A 23,468-nucleotide genomic window follows, 5' to 3' on the forward strand; every position below is an offset into this window, starting at 1 on the left:
AAGTAACTCAGCCGTTGAAAATACATTATTATATATTATATAGCACGTAGCCTCTAAATTACATCAATGTTACATAAAATCTACATGTCTAAAAGTTATTAGTTGGGTTTTTATTAGCAAATACTGGAGCCTATTTAAAATAATGCACCAATAATACTCTAGAGTATTAAATTAAGAGTATCAAATGTTAAAAACATCATTTATTAACAATATTTAATTTTAAGTAGATAAAGAAATACGGTATATTTGAAACTTTAAAAGTCTTTTATGTGGCAGGAGTAAACTTTAAAGATTTTGAGTGATAAATAAAGCACTTTTTTCTATTAGAAAAGGGATTGATCATAATAGTAACCAAAGACTAAGAAGTGACAGCCACTATTTTAATTTTCTTTTTTATAAAAATTCTCAGCTTAGAGAAGCTCAGTAAAATTGTAATATTGATTTAACAATAATTAAAATAAAGCCCAACATTAAAGTTCAATCTCTAAACACAATTCGTGCCTTTAAAATCCAGAAAGTTATTTTGTGGACTCCCGACGCTCCTGCAGGAGTTCCAAAAGACAGACAAATCTTACACACACCATTTTATTTTCACATTGAAAACCAAAAAACAAAACACAAATCACACAGAAGGAGCAGAAAACCAGACGAGCTGCTATATCAGCCTAACGATCACAGCTTACATTTATGCTGACACATGAAATAAATCTAATTCGTCTCCACGACGGCAACAACTCTGAAGAAAAAGAAAAAAAAGACACAATTTTTATCCTTAAGGCTGATATCATAAAGTAGTAGTGGATGTAAAATAAGACATAAGTGCAGCCAGTTCATGGCACTTATACAAGCATTGATTTGCAATTAATGTCAGTTAGCTGGCTGTGACCTGCGCTCACACGCTGCGAGTCGGCCAGCGGCGGATGGACACTGCAGCCTGTGTGTAGGTCAGGTCTGCGCGTAATGAGGAACAGGACGGATTCACCAAAGGCACTTGTGTTGCACGTGTGTAGCGAAGGCGCAATGAGTTCAAACAGTGCAAACAAACCCTCCTTTAACTGGGTTGAACTGGCTGCGGAAACAAAAATCCACACTAAACACTTCAATACAAGCTCAGATTTGCTTTGCAGTTTTATCTTAGTTAGTTTGGTCAGACACCAAAAGAATATCAGCGATTTTCTGTTGATATGCTAAAGTTTTACCTTGAAATTTTGTGTTTTTTTGGCCGACATCGTCCACACAAAGCAGATCTTTATCTGATAAGTAATAACAAAACGAGGTTGCAACAGATTTCTTTGATACTTATGGAGTATTATTCTCAGAAAGCTCGTCTTTGCCTTCAAGCTGCTGCAATAGAAGTTCACATTTTTGGGATTTCCAACAAACTATGCGGAGACGATAGATTCGAGAAATTTGATTTGAGAAAGGTCTAGAGAAATTAGCTACAATTGAAAAAGAAGAAAAAGTCAGGAAATCTTTAGATTTTCCTTTTAAACGGCCTTGTTTGAGCAGTAGTAGTGGTCTGCAGTGCCACCATGTGGTATCACGTGGGTATTTTACAGCGTCGCGTTCAGAGTTGCAGGTTTTCGTTGAGACTGAACAAATTCAAGGGAATGCTGCCCCCTAGTGGTCGTTTACGGGTAATACAAGTCAACAACAGAACATTGATGGTTGGTGAGGAACGATTCTGTCACGTTTTCAGTTTCCACAACAAAACAGGAACATAGCTATCGTATGTTTTGGTTTTGATTATGTTGTGTGTACTTTAAAGTAAAAAACAAACAACAACACAGCATCGCATCCTCAGTCGAACCCCTGCCAGTCGCTTTGTTCGGAGTCGTACTCAAGCTCCACGCCGATGCAGCGAACCCCGTCCAGCAGCATTGGCGTACCGTGGTGGCGGTCTATGAAAGCAGAGAAAACGCGTGACTGTCATGTGCACAACTCGCATGGCACGAAGGGGTGGGGGTTCAATCCCTGGGCGAGGCAATGGTGCTTTTCCCCTTAGCTATCTATTAAAAGGCATATTTTCTTAATCTACAATTCAATTAAATAACTCACTACAATACAATGATTTTAAAAACTCATTCGCTGCCATACTTTTTCCTTGATTTAAGAGTTTCAGAGTAGAATCTCCAATCTCAGTGAGACACTTTTGAACCTTTGTTAGAGTAACTATGCCAACTGGAGGTTTAACCATTCAAAAACCATCAAGCAGCCCATAATCCTTTGACCTGGTCCACATCCAGGCATCAATAACACACACAAACGCAGACAGATGTTCCAGCTACGCTATACAGCTGCCACCCTCATATGCAAGCAAACCAAAAAACACACCGCCTGTGCCATATTTGCTCAGGACAAAACGGGAACGCCCACGTGTGTACGGCCTCTTAACCTAATTCTCCATCTGCTGGCAACATAAGCTTTTTTGCTGGCTAAATTATGCGTCACTGGTTTAGGAAGCTGAACAATACTAATGCTGTATTACTAACAAACATATACATGTTTTACAACAACAAAACCAAAGATTTGAAATCAAATCTCAGCCTATTTAAAGATAAACCTAAACTGTTCCCGTTAATTGTCTTTTTCCGCCACAAAAGCGCTGCTGAGACATGTGCTCACCGACAGGGGGCAGCAGCACACAGGTTAAAATCCCCCACATTTAAAACAAACGAATTAGACCCATTTGCTTGGAAGAGGAGGAAAAAGTAGTTTGCACAATACAATAAAGCGAGTTGGGTTATGAGGATTTTAATGCCCAAACACTATGGTATCATTTATCTTAAATAAATAAATAAATAAAAGGGTCGATAGACGCTGTGAGGTGTTCATTAGTTGCCATCAGGCAGAAGAAAAAGCAAGTCGAACCATTTTTCTTCATCAGCCTTTGCTATGGGAATACTGGGAGTTTTCTATATTGGGAAAAGTGCCACTTTAATCATACAAAGATAAAAAAGGGGACGTAAACATGATGAAAACTAAGGCATTTGTTCTCACAAATCTAATGTCGCATCTGTTGGTAATTTCCTCAGTAAAACGCAGGTTTTTTACGCGGAACCTCTTATGGTTTTTTACTAGCATTAAAATTGACATTACAATGGTGTAGAAAATGGCTGTTTTTTTTCATTTCCTGTCAAAAATTCCGGGACAGTAGCCTCACCCATAACTCTGGCGTGAACTTTGACCTTAACGCAAACGTCCTCGGTCTCGCTCAGCAGCAGCACCTCCTCGCACAGAACGCCCTCCTGCTGGGCCAAGTACTCGCACGTCACCTTCAGACCACCTGGAAGAGGGTGAGAGCAATAACCCAGATCACATATTTTATTAGTTTATAGTAATTACAGCTACCCGATGGGTGAATAATCAGAGAAATGCTATGCTAACAGATGAATGTGAGCTGTTGGGGATAGCCCTGCTGGATTTAGCACCTATAACAATCCGGTTGGTGATTTTACAGGCCAACAGGAACACAAACATCATAAAATCAAGTGGGAAGCACCTAAAAGAGGGGAAGGACGTGGTGGAATTTGAGACTAAACAAGCCTGAATGGGCAGCTCTACACACGATAAATCACTCAGTAGCATTGTGTCAAAATCCCTTAGCTCATTGTTATGCACCTCATTGTTATGCACCTCCACGGGAGGAGTCAGACAACCTGCCTGGCTTGTTTGAAAAAAAAAATTAAAAATTGAAATCATGCTAAACCGGGACTTAGGAGAGATTTGTCTCCGCTTACCCTCAGGCGCCGGCGTGATGTCGGTGATGCGGAGGTGTGGACTGGGCACCGGCGCCGGGCACACGTACTTCCCCAAAGCTGGGACCTCCGGCAGGGTGAAAACGATTTCATAGCGGTGCTGAGTCTTTAAGAAGCCAACCTATGGGGGGAAATATATACGTCATTGTTCTGTTTCACAAACTGGAAGAAAAATGGCTTGTTGAGTAAGGAACAGCTGCATTTAGACTAATACAGAAACGTCTTAGCAGAAAACAATGAAAACACAGGCTGAGTTTCGAAATGAAATAGTCACAAACGGCTCCGGTAATTTTTAATCCTTCTAAACTCCCTCGGTTTGAGCTTCTGTAGCCTCCCCATACATGCTAAAGCTTTAGCTCAAGGTTTATTGCACTTGTAATTGCATACGTGTTATTTCCAGTATTAAAAATCCTCTCACGTCCTGAAGTTTATAAACTGTGGGGGGGGATCTGTTATTTCCAGGGTGGATTATTGCTAAATATTAATATAACTAAATATTATCAGGCTTCTGTAATAACCCTCTAAAGACTCTCCAGCTGCCCCAGAATGCTGCTGCTGATAAGTAAACCAATAAAGAAGATCATATTTGTGCCACATTATCTGCACAGAGGATGATAAGAGTTCAGAAGAGGGTGTCCAGATATTGGAAGCGTGACTAGAGCGGGACAGGAGAGACAAAGGCTATAAAAGTGTAAACAGGGAGCAACGCGTGGCGCACGTGCATGACTGGTGGCGTGTTGGATCAAGACCATTTCGCAACAAACAGCGCCAACTACTGGCCTGAACCGCCCGTTCAGTCAGTATCGCTGGTGCGTGTGAACGCGCATCGTTATCACGCCGTCGTCGTGTGAACGCCTCTGGCGACGGCGTTGCCGTGTAAACGGGGCCCCAACAAAAACAGCGAGGCTTTGTTGTCCTTTTCGCCTTTCGTATACGGGAGGACGCCGCCCGGAGCGCCTGAATCTGCAGCTTTGAAACCAGCTCTGGGAGTGAAACGTTTTGGAAACATCTCTGCGTAAACAGGGAACTCCGTTCCCAGGGAAAACGGTGACGTGCCGCGCGTGCGCCGCACCCTCCTTCAGGCGTGGCCGGCGGCCCTGCATGGTGCCTAAAAGCGTTCAAAAACTCACACGAGATTCTTCTCATTGCAGACAGAGCGGAGCCCTGCACGCCGTTTGGGTGCTACTACGCTGCTGCTGCTCGACACCACTGATGCTCCCGGGCAAGTCCAGATTTTGTGGCAACCCCGGTGTCTTATTTCTTTTGAAAATCAGGACATATGGTTTTAATAGGCCACAAAAAACCTACATTAGAGCACAAACCAGGATCTGGGACGATATTAGGCCACATGTTAAAGGGGTTGCACCGGGCTGGAGCTTTGACAGCAGCGAAAATAGCAACGTGCTAATAGCCACTGCGCCCAGACTGGATATTTAGCACCATAGATATTCCGTGTCCTCCTTCCAGTCAGGCCACACTGGCATCTTTGAGGCGGTCGTCCTTTACCACCCACTTGTTGCCCAGCAGACGACTGCCTCCCCCTGATCTGGGGACGCCAGCAAAAACCAGGCGGCGACCAGCTGATTGGGCTACAATCATGTTGTGTGAACAGGCCGCTACTCTTTCAGATAAGGGATTGTCTTAATCAGAAAGAGTTAGTGGTCACGCCGCCGGTTCCCCACAAACGTACAACGGCTCCGGGCTGGATTTCAGGCGTTATCGCAGATCCGTGTGAAGGGGGATCGCATTCACGCCGTCGCCGTGTCAACACAAGCACCTCTGCAAACACAAAGGAAAAACCTTTCTGTTGTCGGGTAAACACGGCCCCTCCGGCCAGATCCGCAAACGGCAGCTCAGACCTCACATGACTCCGGCTTTGAAACAGAAGGCTGCAAACAGAATTAAGCTGAGAGCAGAGAAAGCGGGACGCCGAAGGGGAGAAACAATTCTGTTAGCATCGACCAACGCTCCCTCTGAAAAAGCTCCTATACTGCGAACTCACGCTGCAGTTTCACTGGGATGGCCCCAATAATGGTGGCAAAAGTGCCACGTTCTGGTTGTGGAAAGCATTTCCAGCTCGCAACTGTGACCGATGCGCATAATCCCAAATTAGAGCGCGGTCGCCAATCGTCCCAAAATGTGGTTCTTAGGGGTGCAAATAGCCCTGATAGACTTGTGTATCCCTTAGAACGAGAGCGTTCACTCAGGAGAATGAATATTCTTCTAAAAAGTGTTGAAAACAGGTTAAATTACCCCACTGGGAGAGGGAAAAAGGTGAATTAAGTCTTAATACCTGCATATTCTCCTAACGCAGTTTATTCTTCCCATTATAAATGAGCCGCTTCATGCTAATGCTAATCTAATACAATACATGCACACCGGGCATTAACTGCATTTAGGACTGATTAAATATAATCAATCAACACATAAAAAAAGACATTTAAATTCATCGAGGCCTGTCTGAACATGCAGAGACAATCAAATAGTCAAATAACTTCCACGACTTCTGGGATCTGCGCAGCTGCCGCGTGCATACCGCTTCAGTCCCACACACACTCCCACCTCCTCTTTTGTCTCTCTGCACTGACCCCTGGTGATTTCCATAGAAACCCCCCCCCCAGGATAAGGGATGGTACTGTGCTGGCAGTATCGTGTGCCCACACGTAAAGGGCTTTGAGGAGGATGTGCGCTGGCGTGGATGAACGGCCAAGTTTCGACAGCTTCTGACCGAAGCGAGTAACGCAGTCACGCCCAGTGTGTCGCAACTTTCCGGCTCTGCTTTCGCCTTTTGGTTATTTTCTAAACGAACATACCGAAGTCGCCCTGACTCATCGGGTCACGGACGGCTGATTCGGCAACGCGCAGCAGCGCGAGCCCGGAGCGCACCTTGACCATGAAGTGGCCGTCCCCCTCTGGCGTCACCATGACGACAGAGTCGTGAAGCTTTTCCTCGAAGTGGACGTGCGACGCCGCTCCGGCGCTGGGGGGCTCTTCGGTGAAACGCACACCTCCTCCCTTGGCGCATCCTGACGTGGAGAGAGGAGACACTGATTGTAAATAATAATCGTTTCCGGCTGTGTGGCGTTCACTGAACCTCACGATTCCAGGTGTTAGAACATTAACAGAGGTCAGAAAAATGAACCAGGCCCTCAGTTTCCCAAACTCATTCACTACTTTGTCTTAATATTTCAATTTTCTCGCTAGTCTTGATAACATTTCTTACAGCAGATTAGCGCCTGCTGTAAAACAGGCTAAATAACGATCTGCTGTCAGATCTCAGCTAACTTGTAATACAGGCGTTTCCATGGGGATGTCACCGTCAGCACGAAGAGGTTACACAGGTATAGGCTTTCAAGTCAAACACACATTATTTCCCTTAGGTTGTTATGTTCTCGTCTGATACGAGGGGTGCTGGATATTTATTGTTTTTCCACCCGGGCGTTTACTCCCGGCGCCCGAGAATGAAGCCCGTGCTTCAAATTCAACCCCCTCCTCTCAGAAAATAGTCTGGGACAAAAAAGAACCCTGAAAAGATGACTGAGTTTCTGCAGAAAGAGGAGTTTAATAAGAACTTTCCCCAGATGACTGCTGTTGCCATGGTTACGGACCGTTTCTTAACGCGCTAACATGAAATCCAAAGTGCCTGTATGGGAATCAGACCACATGAGAGCAGATTAAAGGGCAAAAAAGAGATGGTGATCATCCGATTTCCCGCTTTTTATCCTCTGGCGTCTTTTGCCGACATATTTCCTTAAAATCCATTTTAGATGAGCGTTAAGGAGCCAAAAAAACCCTGAGATTATTGTGCATCGCGCCCCGTTTCGGTTCCTTTGCCAGGTGAAACTGCAGCCATCTGCGTGAATCATTAAGCTAACGGAGCAGAGTAACGCGACTCTGAGGCTAAAGCCAACCGGGTCTGCGTGGGGGAGCCTCAAAGTTTTAATGAATTTTGATGATAGAAAGCTCTAACGATCCGGCCTTGATTCGACTCCTGGGAACGATCTACGGCATAAAGACCTTGATTGTACCGTGCCCGGGTCCATTAAACCTTTCTGACGGTGCACATAAGAAATCTATGCTGGCGACAATCTGGGCCACAATAATGAGTTCAGTGGTTACATAAGGCTCCATATGCGCACGCTCCTTGTCAAATAAGGGAAGTGGAGAAGGGAGTTGGGAGGCTTTTATTAAATTCTACTTGTTTATATAAGCAATTTTAGGCTCAACAAACCATCAACTACTTGCTTGACTTCAGGATTCTCACAGTTGGACTTTAGAAGTTCGATAAATATGATGTAATGGGGATACGCGGTGTGCACGGGGGTTTAAATCAAATGAAGCTGCCATTTTCCTGCCGTCCTAAGAAGCTTTTAGAGGAGCCTTCCTGCTAAGGCGAGAGAAATCCACAGCTGTAATTACAGAGAGAATGAGCTTAATAATGGTGCACTCTGATACAGTGAGCATAAAGGGCAACCGGGCTTGAGTGGTATACTTGGCTTGTTAAATATATACATTTTTAAATATGCAACGACAGCCAACCTTCAATTCTTTTGCGTGCACGAGAGGAGAAAAGTCAGTGTCTCAGAAGAAAGAGGATTAGGGTTTGAAGATAATAGATGGTGAAGGATTAGAAGCCTCTGTAGTGATCATCCATGCCGTTATTGTGTGGATCAAATAACTCTGTTTTCCCCATCAGTCAGTGAATGCATCCTTTTGAAAATCTCTTCCTTTCGAATGCCGTCTGGTTTTCGTGCCTTATGTTTGCCAGTTTGCAACTTTGGGAGCTTAGACTGGGATCAGCACTCCACCTTCATCGTTAAGCGAGTCGCCTACGCCTAACATCATGCAACTCAAAGCTACGTGCCCAGAGGCGGTGATTAAAGTGAGCCCCACGCTCTTCGGGGTGGTGTTTGGCAAGACAACTCCCCTCATAGAAGATCCTTTTAAACGATGCGTTTAAATTCGCCGTGCTCTCCGGTCTCCCTTGTATCGCTGTGGTTACATAAACAGCTTACTGGCGGCCATCTTGTTTGTGTTGGGGAAAAAACACATCTGGCAGTGGCGCGCGTTATTGCCTCGCATCCATCTTTAATTTTTTCGAGCTCTGGCCGATCTCCCGGAACCGTGAAAATGGGATCAAGGCAGCAGCCGCGGGGATGAGTCCGTATCGGGCTCATTATCGCGATCCAGACACCGGCGGACTTTCCACAGGGCTGGATTATCCCATCCAAATCCCAGAGAAGGACGGACGATTAATGACTCTGAAGAGGCAGATGCCTCAACCACAGGACTGCATGTGAGCACGAAAATTTAGACACACACATGCACACACACCTCTGTAAAATGGCCTTTTTCAGATTACGGCTAGCTACCTTTATCCTTAGTTTATTCCAGCGGTCTCTACCTCTATTTTTGGCAAAATACTACTCTTTTTTCCAACTATTTGAGTGTAATTCCAGCAGCGGGGTGAGTTTATTCAAGCCGAAAATAACGGTTTCAGACAATTTACTTTGTATTTGTTTATTTGCAGAGATGCACAACCTGGCTAACGATAATTGAATGTTCAACAAATGTGCAGTGGAGGAGGCTTTAGAGGCTGCGTAGTGGGGAAAAATCAATTTTTAATATCTCCCTTCACCAAACGCCCTCATATGCACCTTGTTTTTATGTCTTCTGCACAGTAACATTCCAGGCAGAGCTAATGATGTAACGAGAGCTTGCAATTCCTACAAATGAGCATTTGCTAGGTTAGCCAGATGTTTTTGCATCTCTTTTTCTAGCCACAGCTTCGGAAGAATCTTTACCTTTGGACCTTCATTGCTTACGAACCAGCATAATGAAACATTGAAAAAGGAATTGAAGGTGAAGTCTTTCATTCTTTTGCTCTCCTGGAGCTGACAACCAACTAAATTCTTGTTGGGGTGAGAAATGATGGGCTGTTAAACTCCCCATTTTTTGAGAGCTCAGTGGAACCCCCGTCCATCCGCATTAACACAACCGAGGGAGCGGCAGCAAAATGTCACGGCTCCTCCGAGATCTTCGCCTTTTTGTAAAAACCGCATCAAAGAAAACCGTCGCGCAAAGTCAACCGTCCAACAAGGTTGCCAAATTGCCATTACAAAGGCGGCTAACCCTCTTCTGACATTTCGGTTCACCCTGGACACGTGAAAAATGCCGTCAACAGGAAGTTCTTCTGCACTGCCCTTCCTTTAATGACTTTAGCATAGCTATCACAAGCCTGCAGAGAGGCCTTTAAAGTCAACAAGGACCCAAACACAACAACTAAACATCCCAGGCCCTTAAAAACATATTAAGGAGAAATTATTACACCGTTTTCAGTTATTTCGGGTTCCCTGGATTCAGTAAAGTTGCTGGTGTCATTCGCCTCCGAGGCAACCCAATAACGGGAACGAATCGATTCAAATCTATTTACCTTCCTGGGAGTCCATGAGGGTGGAAAAGGTTAATAGGGTGCTGTCACAGAAAAATGGCACATGGAGGCAGAAGTAGCCCATCCCGTCCTCTTGTTGCGCTGAGCGCTGCGGGATTGCGTAACACCGAGACTATGGATGTTCAGGATCGGGGTCAGCGGAGTTCCTCCTTCGCTTCCCCTTTAAATTCATTTACGCAACTCACTTTTTTCCCTCAATCAATGTATTTGCTCAAGACCTTGAAACGGTTGGAGAAGCACTTGCGTTTGCAAACGTCAGCTAACCCATAACAGCAGGTACGTCATCCCCACAGAATTGCGAGAGCAACTATAAAAAATAACTCACTTTTCTTCGCTGCAGCCATGTCACAGGGAATCAGTTTGTGGGCAGACGCGGTTGGAAGACACGCCGTCACAGTCTGATCATCTCAGCAGCTCTGCCTCAAGACAACCCTGCAAAACCAGCCAGCAGAACCGTTAAAGAGCGCCGGGCGGCGACGGGAAAGAGACAAAAAACAATTTCGCGATTACTGGATTGACTCAGGAGGAGGGATGGAGGAAAAAAGAGAAGAATTTGATGGGAAAATAATAGCTGATCAGCCCCCCCCTCAAAAAGCAGTTGCAGGTTAGTCTGTATTTGAGCCGAGAGCACAGATGTGGTGCAAGTAAAGCCGGGACAATCGGAGACTCCCGACAGAGAAGTCAGATAAAGGAAAATCAACCAACCACTCTAAGAGGATTACCTAGAGCTCTGGTTTGTGGGCACAGACGGGGGAAAAGGTTCATGGCATCTCCAGGATGCTCCACATATAATGTAGAGAAAGGAAATTACACTGCAAACTGGAACATTTCTCCTCGAGGAATTACTTAACTGCATAACTGTAAACACAAGGCGAGTAACCCAATTGTTCGCGAGTCGGTTTGATGGAGTCACCATTAGCACAGTGACCCCAATAACCACTGGTAATTTACACCTCCTTTGTTGTTCCAATGGGGGTGGGAACAGAGGTGGGAACCCAAAAAATGATCGATGGTAGCAGTTCAATGTGCCGGTGACAGTTTCTGTGTTTGGGCGGGTTTCTACGGTGCTGCTCACACAGCAGGAAAAATCCGATTTGCTGCTCAAATCTGTGTGAACGGGGTCTACGAGCAGATATGAAGCTTTCGCCACACATCAGCTGGTTTGTTAACAGGTATTTAAGCAAATGCTTCATCAAGACAGGGTTAAGGTGGGCCTTTTTAAAGCTTATCAGAGTTCAAGCCTTGAGGCCTGATGGCGCTAATGCCCCCTGATGCTCAGGAAATGGGAGAAAATGAAATTTTTATCTGAATGAAGACTGAGGCTGCGGCGGTTTACTGGCTCGGAAAGTGTGAAATGCTCACAGATATAAAGTTAAGCACCATATGAATTTTAAGGAGTTTGCAGGGCAAATGGTGGCCTCCTATTGAATAAAAACAGACAGAAAGGTTTGACTGAAAGTCTCCTCTGTGCATCATTTCTTCACTTACTCTTTTATTCACGTGTATGAAGGATGAACCAGGTCCTCCTCGGCCCAGTGGCACAGCAGACAAATCTAAAAACGCAGATGGCAGATAGCAGTAATGGGCATCGCGCCTCTCCTGTTCTGAATTTATGCTCCTATTTTGAGAGAGCGATTCAATCACTACTGTTTGAAATGCGGTCACACGCGGGAGTGGTAATAAATAAATACATTACTGGTAAATATTATTATATTTTCAAGCCTGCCAGGCCATTTGGCTGCAAAACCGCTATCGTATCTGGACGCCAGCTCCTACACATGTGGATAATTTCTTATTTTTTAGATTTGAGGTAAATTATGAGGTCATTTTGCTGGTTGCATTTGCTCCACATGGTAAATGGAGAATGCAAACATTGGTGCCTTCCCTAAGGGCAACTCACATAATCTACAACATATGTGTTACAAGAGCTCTCCTTAGGTGCTCATCATGACTACTAAAACTAATAATCACTGAATGAATTAATAAAATTAAATTAATATCTTGCCTTATGCATTTAAAACTGCCCAAATGCAAACCTTTTTCCATTTCATTTTTTCTAAATGACCAAACAACATTATCTTTGGAATTTTGAATATGGTGAGAAACATTAACGGGAGTAGCGAACTGAATAAATAGTGATAAGAAATGCATATTATATCTGATGTAGTCAATAGAATTTAAAGTGATCTAAACCACCATCACTGACGGATGAGACGTTCAGGATTAACCAATAAAAAAAGAAATCAGAAAAAACATCAATGCGTTAGCTAATCGCCGTTCTAACAGATGTCTGAGGGTCTTGCTAACGGCTAAAAAAAATCCATTAAAAGTTGTTGGGCTAAAGCAAACAATGTAATTTTCATTTCTTTGCCGCCTACCTTCAGCTTCGGTTTGAAAGGAAACTCGTACTGGGGGACAGCAGACAGGCGCGGACTTCTATCTCAATGTTGAAGTATAGTTCGGTACCTGCTTCTTCCACCGCTAACAGACACGAAAACGCCTCTTTTCTCCACACTCTTCAGGACGGTTTCCGCAATCAGTCACGTGGTTTATTCGCGGCGCCTCGTGCATCGTTTATAACGCATTTATTAATATATTGCAAACAACAAAGAATCACTATATGTCATGACAACTATACAATGTGATATTCAATTGCCAACACATTTATATTTGAAACCGTTTAATAGTGTCTTTCGCTCTCTATGTTGTGGCATTCTGTGTGGCGCGCTGTACTTTAATTATACAATTTTGCCACCTAGCGACTGAATGTAAGTAGAACATAAGTGCCATTTATAATACCCTCGCTTCCTGCTCGTAGGAATTTAAGCATTAAGAACAGGAAAAACAAGTTATATGACAAATGTAAGCGCTACAATTTGATGCATTACTCTCAGTTGTAGGTTGTTTTAAGAAGCCTTGAGGGGGCAGGGCACCGCCACCAGTCTCTGTGGCGCAATCGGTTAGCGCGTTCGGCTGTTAACCGAAAGGTTGGTGGTTCGAGTCCACCCAGGGACGATGCATTTTCTTTTTGTAGATGGCATTTTCCATTTATTAAAAGAATCACTGTATCTAATCTTAGAGTTCTAGACTTTTGGCTTTCAGGATTCTGCAGTCTCTTCCTGTGTAGTTCACACCCACTTTATAGGAGTCTCTGTGGCCCCTTTTTTTTGCTCACAACAGTCGGTTTTCTGCGCCAATCACATACGTCTGGTTCTAATGTCATATTGGACAGAGATGTATAGATCCAATGGCACATTGGACCTATGAATCCAATTTCAGATTGGTTTCCAGCCATTGGCACTCTTTCGCTTACCACAGTCGGTTTTCTGCACCAATCCTCTTCCAATGTCACATTGGATTCATACGACCCTGTATAATGTGACATTGGTTTTCCAGATTGAACACAAATGTCCCCCAAAAGAAAATCTAATTCTGCAGACTACAAGCTGCAAGTAATGAAGCTAAAAACAGTAATTGAGCAGCAGAGAGAAAGTCTGGAGTAAATAAGACACTTGATAGGGAAAAGCCGAGGCTAATCGTGGGCTGAAAGCTAGATGGCCAGAGCAATTATGTTACATTAACTCTGGACACCTTTTCTGTTAATGTTTATTTTTCACATTTTCGTGTAAAAATCTTCATTGTGTTAGCATATGTTACATGTATTCAGCCTGTTCTCTATTCTTTAATTAATGTTATAGGCATGAGAAATCCCTGTCTGTCTCTCTGTCTGTCTCTCTGTCTGTCTCTCTGTCTGTCTGTCTGTCTCTCTGTCTGTCTCTCTGTCTGTCTCTCTGTCTGTCTGTCTGTCGTATATACATATAGGCAGTTGTAGTATGTACAATTTAGGTTGTTTTCAGGTTGTTTTTAGGTTGCCAGGCAGGAGCAAGAGACCCTCCTTGTCTTGTAGGTCATCCCCGTCCTTTTCGGAATCTAGTACAGTATATACTGTACTATACAGCAGTTATGTTATGTAACAATGTAGGTTGGTCTCGGATCAAGAAGCCTTGAGGGGGCACAGCACTGCCGCCAGTCTCTGTGGCGCAATTGGTTAGCGCGTTCGGCTGTTAACCGAAAGGTTGGTGGTTCGAGCCCACCCAGGGACGCTTGCTTTTTCTTTTTGTAGAAGGCATTTTTCATCAGTCTCCTGGTATTTGCAGAATGAAAACCCATTTCCACTATACATTCTGCTCCAACAGTACTATAATAATAATAATAATAATTTCTCCACTATGCAAAGTGTCAAACATCATTAAAAACTGTTTGAAGTCAGATTTAAAAGATACAGGGCTAATTTCAGCAGAGTTTGCCTACTGAATTATTCTGGCGGTTTGAACCCACGCAGGGACGAATTTTAGGGTTTCTAAATCCACTTTATGTGATTTAAACCAGAGAAATGTATGCCTATTTTTTGAGCGTGATTTGAAAATCAAAGCTACACTCGGCCTTTACGATTCAGGGTTTGGCACTGTCCGTCCAGGTCTAGGCCAATCCTACTTTTAAGCAGCCTTCTGACTCTCTGTGGCGCAATCTGCTAGCACAGTTCAAATCCGCACAGGGAAGGTTTTTGCCTCCTTAATTATACTGTTGCTGCTGAATGTATAGTGGAAATGGGTTTTCATTATGGAAATACCAGAAAACCTTGATGAAAAATCCCTTCTACAAAAAAAAAAAAAACATCATCCCTGGGTGGGCTCGAACCACCAACCTTTCGGTTAACAGCCGAACAGACACGAAAACGCCTCTTTTCTCCACACTCTTCAGGACGGTTTCCGCAATCAGTCACGTGGTTTATTCGCGGCGCCTCGTGCATCGTTTATAACGCATTTATTAATATATTGCAAACAACAAAGAATCACTATATGTCATGACAACTATACAATGTGATATTCAATTGCCAACACATTTATATTTGAAACCGTTTAATAGTGTCTTTCGCTCTCTATGTTGTGGCATTCTGTGTGGCGCGCTGTACTTTAATTATACAATTTTGCCACCTAGCGACTGAATGTAAGTAGAACATAAGTGCCATTTATAATACCCTCGCTTCCTGCTCGTAGGAATTTAAGCATTAAGAACAGGAAAAACAAGTTATATGACAAATGTAAGCGCTACAATTTGATGCATTACTCTCAGTTGTAGGTTGTTTTAAGAAGCCTTGAGGGGGCAGGGCATCGCCACCAGTCTCTGTGGCGCAATCGGTTAGCGCGTTCGGCTGTTAACCGAAAGGTTGGTGGTTCGAGTCCACCCAGGGACGATGCATTTTCTTTTTGTAGATGGCATTTTCCATTTATTAAAAGAATCACTGTATCTAATCTTAGAGTTCTAGACTTTTGGCTTTCAGGATTCTGCAGTCTCTTCCTGTGTAGTTCACACCCACTTTATAGGAGTCTCTGTGGCCCCTTTTTTTTGCTCACAACAGTCGGTTTTCTGCGCCAATCACATACGTCTGGTTCTAATGTCATATTGGACAGAGATGTATAGATCCAATGGCACATTGGACCTATGAATCCAATTTCAGATTGGTTTCCAGCCATTGGCACTCTTTCGCTTACCACAGTCGGTTTTCTGCACCAATCCTCTTCCAATGTCACATTGGATTCATACGACCCTGTATAATGTGACATTGGTTTTCCAGATTGAACACAAATGCCCCCCAAAAGAAAATCAAATTCTGCAGACTACAAGCTGCAAGTAATGAAGCTAAAAACAGTAATTGAGCAGCAGAGAGAAAGTCTGGAGTAAATAAGACACTTGATAGGGAAAAGCCGAGGCTAATCGTGGGCTGAAAGCTAGATGGCCAGAGCAATTATGTTACATTAACTCTGGACACCTTTTCTGTTAATGTTTATTTTTCACATTTTTCATGTAAAAATCTTCATTGTGTTAGCATATGTTACATGTATTCAGCCTGTTCTCTATTCTTTAATTAATGTTATAGGCATGAGAAATCCCTGTCTGTCTCTCTGTCTGTCTCTCTGTCTGTCTCTCTGTCTTTCAGGTTGTTTTTAGGTTGCCAGGCAGGAGCAAGAGACCCTCCTTGTCTTGTAGGTCATCCCCGTCCTTTTCGGAATCTAGTACAGTATATACTGTACTATACAGCAGTTGTGTTATGTAGGGGGAACGGCAGCGTCACCTGAGCGAAAAGCTGTATAAGCCCAGCCAGTCATATGCGCCATTCAATCTTTCAACAGCCAATCATATGCGCGATTCAATCTTTCGACAGCCAATCATATGCGCCATTCAATCTTTCGACAGCCAATCATATGCGCGATTAAATCTTTCAACAGCCAATCATATGCGCCATTCAATCTTTCGACAGCCAATCATATGCGCGATTCAATCTTTCGACAGCCAATCATATGCGCCATTCAATCTTTCAACAGCCAATCATATGCGCCATTCAATCTTTCGACAGCCAATCATATGCGCCATTCAATCTTTCAACAGCCAATCATATGCGCCATTCAATCTTTCAACAGCCAATCATATGCGCCATTCAATCTTTCAACAGCCAATCATATGCGCCATTCAATCTTTCGACAGCCAATCATATGCGCCATTCAATCTTTCAACAGCCAATCATATGCGCCATTCAATCTTTCGACAGCCAATCATATGCGCGATTCAATCTTTCAACAGCCAATCATATGCGCCATTCAATCTTTCAACAGCCAATCATATGCGCCATTCAATCTTTCAACAGCCAATCATATGCGCCATTCAATCTTTCAACAGCCAATCATATGCGCCATTCAATCTTTCAACAGCCAATCATATGCGCCATTCAATCTTTCGACAGCCAATCATATGCGCGATTCAATCTTTCGACGTCCCGCCTTAAATTAAACTGCGGTCTCAATCTTTGGAAAAGCCAATCGATCCTAGAGTTGATTTATTATTTAAAAATCTGCCCGCTGTTTATTCCGGACGTCTCCGTGGATTTTGACAAGGTACGTGCGCAAATTGCGGTCTGTTATTCGTTACGTTTTTTTTTCATTTCACATAAAATATCACCGTAAATGCTTAATGCAATATGTCCAAGTCATGTCAGGCATTTGTAACGCTAATGTAACTTGATCATCGGGAGTTTTGCAATAAAGTTTGTGCAGTTGCTGCCGGAGCTTTAGCTGGTTGTATTTTTTTTTCTGCCGATGAAATTGCTTGTTTTCTTTGGCAGTTGTACGCTGGAGTGCGTCGTTTCTGATTACTTGTTATGTTATAACATTATGTTATGTTATGACAGACAAAAGAAATGGCATGACCTTTACACTCAGGTGAAACGACCAACCTAAAACGACTTACATTAATCATTTCAGATAGCAGACTACATTTTTCCCTCAGGTATAGACAGAAAGGATATAATCTATCTAGATTTATAACTATTAGCAGGATAAAAATCCCTCTGAAGAACTTAACACGGTGAACTGTTACATTCAGCAGGGTGTTTACACATTTATCAGTCAGCTATTATGTTATGTGAAACAAGAGTAAGATTTTTTTGTTGTTACAGATAGAAAAGTGCCCTCTGCAGCTGAGTTATGTTATGTTATAACATGACAGAAAATGTCTACCAAAAAAACCTCCAGCCGTGCCTCCTCCACCTTCAGCCGTGCCTCTTCTTCAGTCATCTACAGTTTTGCTTCAGCCCCAGCTTCCTTCTTCCATGTCCTCTTCACAACAGGATGTAAGTGATAAATAAATAAATTCTCAGTCGATCTATAGATCACCTTCCACCTTCCCCAACTATTCTATCCTGCCTGCTCCCCGGTGAATCCTGTCTGCTGTCTATTCCTGATAATAAAGCTGTGTTCCGTCGAACTCTGGTGTCACATTTGGGTTCTCGTCGGGTCCCTGACATCTGTCTGTCTACAAGAATTTAAGTAGTGACAAGGAAATTGTGATGCCACAGAACCTAAATATCAGTTTTTATTTTCCAGGCTGTAGACAACCGCAACATTCCTGGAACGGACTATGTAGATGAACTGGCTGAATACTTGGTGGAGCTACGAGAGCAGACGGGATTGACCATGAACAATCAACAAGTTAGCACCATTCTGGGTTTGTGGCAGAGTCTTGACAAATTTGACAAAGACAGGATTGTATATGCTGCAAGACATCAGGACCGGTTGCTAACTGGACGCTTCAGGTCTCCTAAAAAGAAGGCTGTGTTCACTCCTGGGGTGGAAAGTACAAAACGGTGTGTTCTTGGCTCAAGTGGTTCACCAGCTCAGTGGCCAAACTGCTGTCGCCTGATTGAGATCATCTTCGTGAGGCTGTGCAACATTCACACGAGCCCCAAAAAAAGGAGGACAACACAGCGTATCTCGATGGTCTCTAATTTTACAGGATTACAAAAAGATCCGGCAGCTGGTTCTGTGCAATGGGACACTAATGCAGCAGACAACCCTCCAACGTGTAGTGAACCAGACCACCCTCATGCAGTGGTATAACCAACGGTTGAAGGGTCAGGAGGCGTCTGTTCTTTTGCAAGGTGTGCAACGGCCAGTCGCACGGCCAGTGGCAGCAGACCCATTGCCCTTTGCAAAAACAAAACCCATCTCTCTGCCACAGTACCAACAGCAGCCCCCAGCTTACCAGCTGCACACATACCATATGCCAGCAAATACAGCTGGACAGGCAAAACCTAGGTTACGGCAAATTGATCCTGCAGTTGCCTCCAGTGGAACATCAGCCACCCTCTTCAGTACAAAGGAAAAATATACTGTCCAAAGACTGAGGCTCTCACCAAGGAACAGTGGCTGAAGCAGATGAGACAGTAATGCAATATTGTTACTTTTAATATGCTTATCCCTGTGGGCTGTTCTGCCCTTTGAGTTCCACTGCAAGTTTTACATCTTATTTCATAGTTGTATCAAGGTTTCATTGGGGTTTGATTTGTTTCTTTGACAATTTCAGCTTTATAAATGCTTAAATGTGAATGTCATTTTGTTCACAATTGTACATACATATTCTCTTTGTTATAAATTAAAAGTTTTACAAACCATTCCTACAAAAATAATTCTATCATTTTTGGGTCCGGGTGGGATTCGAACTTATGTCTTTCCTTGTCTTCTTCCCCCTTTTTTCCCCTTCGTCCCCATCTTATACAAATGATTGTTCCCCAGCTTTGGCGCAATTGGTTAGCGCGTTCGGCTGTTAACCGAAAGGTTAGTGGTTCGAGCCCACCCGGGAAGATGTTTTTTTTTTTTTTGTAGAAGGGATTTTTCATCAAAGTTTTCTGGTATTTCCATAATGAAAACCCATTTCCATAATGAGAACCCATTTCCACTATACATTCAGCAGCAACAGTATAATTAAGGAGGCAAAAACCTTCCCTGTGCGGATTTGAACTGTGCTAGCAGATTGCGCCACAGAGAGTCAGAAGGCTGCTTAAAAGTAGGATTGGCCTAGACCTGGACGGACAGTGCCAAACCCTGAATCCTAAAGGCCGAGTGTAGCTTTGATTTTCAAATCACGCTCAAGAAATAGGCATACATTTCTCTGGTTTAAATCACATAAAGTGGATTTAGAGACCCTAAAATTCGTCCCTGCGTGGGTTCAAACGGCCAGAATAATTCAGTAGGCAAACTCTGCTGAAATTAGCCCTGTATCTTTTAAATCTGACTTCAAACAGTTTTTAATGATGTTTGACACTTTGCATAGTGGAGAAATTATTATTATTATTATTATAGTACTGTTGGAGCAGAATGTATAGTGGAAATGGGTTTTCATTCTGCAAATACCAGGAGACTGATGAAAAATGCCTTCTACAAAAAGAAAAAGCAAGCGTCCCTGGGTGGGCTCGAACCACCAACCTTTCGGTTAACAGCCGAACGCGCTAACCAATTGCGCCACAGAGACTGGCGGCAGTGCTGTGCCCCCTCAAGGCTTCTTGATCCGAGACCAACCTACATTGTTACATAACATAACTGCTGTATAGTACAGTATATACTGTACTAGATTCCGAAAAGGACGGGGATGACCTACAAGACAAGGAGGGTCTCTTGCTCCTGCCTGGCAACCTAAAAACAACCTGAAAACAACCTAAATTGTACATACTACAACTGCCTATATGTATATACGACAGACAGACAGACAGAGAGACAGACAGAGAGACAGACAGACAGACAGAGAGACAGACAGAGAGACAGACAGGGATTTCTCATGCCTATAACATTAATTAAAGAATAGAGAACAGGCTGAATACATGTAACATATGCTAACACAATGAAGATTTTTACACGAAAAATGTGAAAAATAAACATTAACAGAAAAGGTGTCCAGAGTTAATGTAACATAATTGCTCTGGCCATCTAGCTTTCAGCCCACGATTAGCCTCGGCTTTTCCCTATCAAGTGTCTTATTTACTCCAGACTTTCTCTCTGCTGCTCAATTACTGTTTTTAGCTTCATTACTTGCAGCTTGTAGTCTGCAGAATTTGATTTTCTTTTGGGGGACATTTGTGTTCAATCTGGAAAACCAATGTCACATTATACAGGGTCGTATGAATCCAATGTGACATTGGAAGAGGATTGGTGCAGAAAACCGACTGTGGTAAGCGAAAGAGTGCCAATGGCTGGAAACCAATCTGAAATTGGATTCATAGGTCCAATGTGCCATTGGATCTATACATCTCTGTCCAATATGACATTAGAACCAGACGTATGTGATTGGCGCAGAAAACCGACTGTTGTGAGCAAAAAAAAGGGGCCACAGAGACTCCTATAAAGTGGGTGTGAACTACACAGGAAGAGACTGCAGAATCCTGAAAGCCAAAAGTCTAGAACTCTAAGATTAGATACAGTGATTATTTTAATAAATGGAAAATGCCATCTACAAAAAGAAAATGCATCGTCCCTGGGTGGACTCGAACCACCAACCTTTCGGTTAACAGCCGAACGCGCTAACCGATTGCGCCACAGAGACTGGTGGCGGTGCCCTGCCCCCTCAAGGCTTCTTAAAACAACCTACAACTGAGAGTGATGCATCAAATTGTAGCGCTTACATTTGTCATATAACTTGTTTTTCCTGTTCTTAATGCTTAAATTCCTACGAGCAGGAAGCGAGGGTATTATAAATGGCACTTATGTTCTACTTACATTCAGTCGCTAGGTGGCAAAATTGTATAATTAAAGTACAGCGCGCCACACAGAATGCCACAACATAGAGAGCGAAAGACACTATTAAACGGTTTCAAATATAAATGTGTTGGCAATTGAATATCACATTGTATAGTTGTCATGACATATAGTGATTCTTTGTTGTTTGCAATATATTAATAAATGCGTTATAAACGATGCACGAGGCGCCGCGAATAAACCACGTGACTGATTGCGGAAACCGTCCTGAAGAGTGTGGAGAAAAGAGGCGTTTTCGTGTCTGTTCGGCTGTTAACCGAAAGGTTGGTGGTTCGAGCCCACCCAGGGACGCTTGCTTTTTCTTTTTGATTTGAACTGTGCTAGCAGATTGCGCCACAGAGAGTCAGAAGGCTGCTTAAAAGTAGGATTGGCCTAGACCTGGACGGACAGCAAGAGACCCTCCTTGTCTTGTAGGTCATCCCCGTCCTTTTCGGAATCTAGTACAGTATATACTGTACTATACAGCAGTTGTGTTATGTAGGGGGAACGGCAGCGTCACCTGAGCGAAAAGCTGTATAAGCCCAGCCAGTCATATGCGCCATTCAATCTTTCAACAGCCAATCATATGCGCGATTCAATCTTTCGACAGCCAATCATATGCGCCATTCAATCTTTCGACAGCCAATCATATGCGCGATTAAATCTTTCGACAGCCAATCATATGCGCCATTCAATCTTTCGACAGCCAATCATATGCGCGATTCAATCTTTCAACAGCCAATCATATGCGCCATTCAATCTTTCAACAGCCAATCATATGCGCCATTCAATCTTTCGACAGCCAATCATATGCGCGATTCAATCTTTCAACAGCCAATCATATGCGCCATTCAATCTTTCAACAGCCAATCATATGCGCCATTCAATCTTTCGACAGCCAATCATATGCGCCATTCAATCTTTCAACAGCCAATCATATGCGCCATTCAATCTTTCAACAGCCAATCATATGCGCCATTCAATCTTTCGACAGCCAATCATATGCGCCATTCAATCTTTCAACAGCCAATCATATGCGCCATTCAATCTTTCAACAGCCAATCATATGCGCCATTCAATCTTTCGACAGCCAATCATATGCGCCATTCAATCTTTCAACAGCCAATCATATGCGCCATTCAATCTTTCGACAGCCAATCATATGCGCGATTCAATCTTTCAACAGCCAATCATATGCGCCATTCAATCTTTCAACAGCCAATCATATGCGCCATTCAATCTTTCAACAGCCAATCATATGCGCCATTCAATCTTTCAACAGCCAATCATATGCGCCATTCAATCTTTCAACAGCCAATCATATGCGCCATTCAATCTTTCGACAGCCAATCATATGCGCGATTCAATCTTTCGACGTCCCGCCTTAAATTAAACTGCGGTCTCAATCTTTGGAAAAGCCAATCGATCCTAGAGTTGATTTATTATTTAAAAATCTGCCCGCTGTTTATTCCGGACGTCTCCGTGGATTTTGACAAGGTACGTGCGCAAATTGCGGTCTGTTATTCGTTACGTTTTTTTTTCATTTCACATAAAATATCACCGTAAATGCTTAATGCAATATGTCCAAGTCATGTCAGGCATTTGTAACGCTAATGTAACTTGATCATCGGGAGTTTTGCAATAAAGTTTGTGCAGTTGCTGCCGGAGCTTTAGCTGGTTGTATTTTTTTTTCTGCCGATGAAATTGCTTGTTTTCTTTGGCAGTTGTACGCTGGAGTGCGTCGTTTCTGATTACTTGTTATGTTATAACATTATGTTATGTTATGACAGACAAAAGAAATGGCATGACCTTTACACTCAGGTGAAACGACCAACCTAAAACGACTTACATTAATCATTTCAGATAGCAGACTACATTTTTCCCTCAGGTATAGACAGAAAGGATATAATCTATCTAGATTTATAACTATTAGCAGGATAAAAATCCCTCTGAAGAACTTAACACGGTGAACTGTTACATTCAGCAGGGTGTTTACACATTTATCAGTCAGCTATTATGTTATGTGAAACAAGAGTAAGATTTTTTTGTTGTTACAGATAGAAAAGTGCCCTCTGCAGCTGAGTTATGTTATGTTATAACATGACAGAAAATGTCTACCAAAAAAACCTCCAGCCGTGCCTC

The 23,468-nt window shown here is 43.1% G+C and overlaps 1 protein-coding gene and 5 non-coding genes across 8 annotated transcripts in view; 3 read left to right on the forward strand and 3 right to left on the reverse strand.

The window, feature by feature from the left end:
- Window positions 1-571: 571 nt before the first annotated feature.
- The window catches only part of adisspb (adipose secreted signaling protein b), a 55,973-nt gene continuing 33,076 nt past the window's right edge, over window positions 572-23,468 (reverse strand). The window contains exons 1-7 of one of the 3 annotated variants that reach the window (XM_003975933.3): window positions 12,588-12,740; window positions 11,698-11,762; window positions 10,535-10,641; window positions 6,645-6,784; window positions 3,741-3,879; window positions 3,164-3,286; window positions 572-1,901 (exon numbers count right to left, since the gene is read on the reverse strand). In XM_003975933.3, the coding sequence (XP_003975982.2) occupies window positions 1,801-1,901; window positions 3,164-3,286; window positions 3,741-3,879; window positions 6,645-6,784; window positions 10,535-10,553 (522 nt within the window). In that variant the 5' untranslated portion in view covers window positions 10,554-10,641; window positions 11,698-11,762; window positions 12,588-12,740 and the 3' untranslated portion in view covers window positions 572-1,800. Of the gene's footprint in view, window positions 1,902-3,163; window positions 3,287-3,740; window positions 3,880-6,644; window positions 6,785-10,534; window positions 10,642-11,697; window positions 11,763-12,587; window positions 12,741-23,468 lie in introns of those variants that run through there. The other 2 variants (XM_029839804.1, XM_029839805.1) reach the window with 2 other exon arrangements.
- Window positions 13,151-13,224, forward strand: trnan-guu (transfer RNA asparagine (anticodon GUU)). Its single transcript has one exon. It is a non-coding gene; the product is annotated as a tRNA-Asn (tRNA).
- On the forward strand, window positions 14,239-14,312 carry trnan-guu (transfer RNA asparagine (anticodon GUU)). The gene has a single exon. It is a non-coding gene; the product is annotated as a tRNA-Asn (tRNA).
- Window positions 15,390-15,463, forward strand: trnan-guu (transfer RNA asparagine (anticodon GUU)). The gene has a single exon. It is a non-coding gene; the product is annotated as a tRNA-Asn (tRNA).
- trnan-guu (transfer RNA asparagine (anticodon GUU)) lies at window positions 19,997-20,070 on the reverse strand. Its single transcript has one exon. It is a non-coding gene; the product is annotated as a tRNA-Asn (tRNA).
- trnan-guu (transfer RNA asparagine (anticodon GUU)) lies at window positions 21,062-21,135 on the reverse strand. The gene has a single exon. It is a non-coding gene; the product is annotated as a tRNA-Asn (tRNA).

This window comes from Takifugu rubripes, chromosome 8 (genome assembly GCF_901000725.2).
Source record: "Takifugu rubripes chromosome 8, fTakRub1.2, whole genome shotgun sequence".
Lineage (NCBI taxonomy): Eukaryota > Metazoa > Chordata > Actinopteri > Tetraodontiformes > Tetraodontidae > Takifugu > Takifugu rubripes.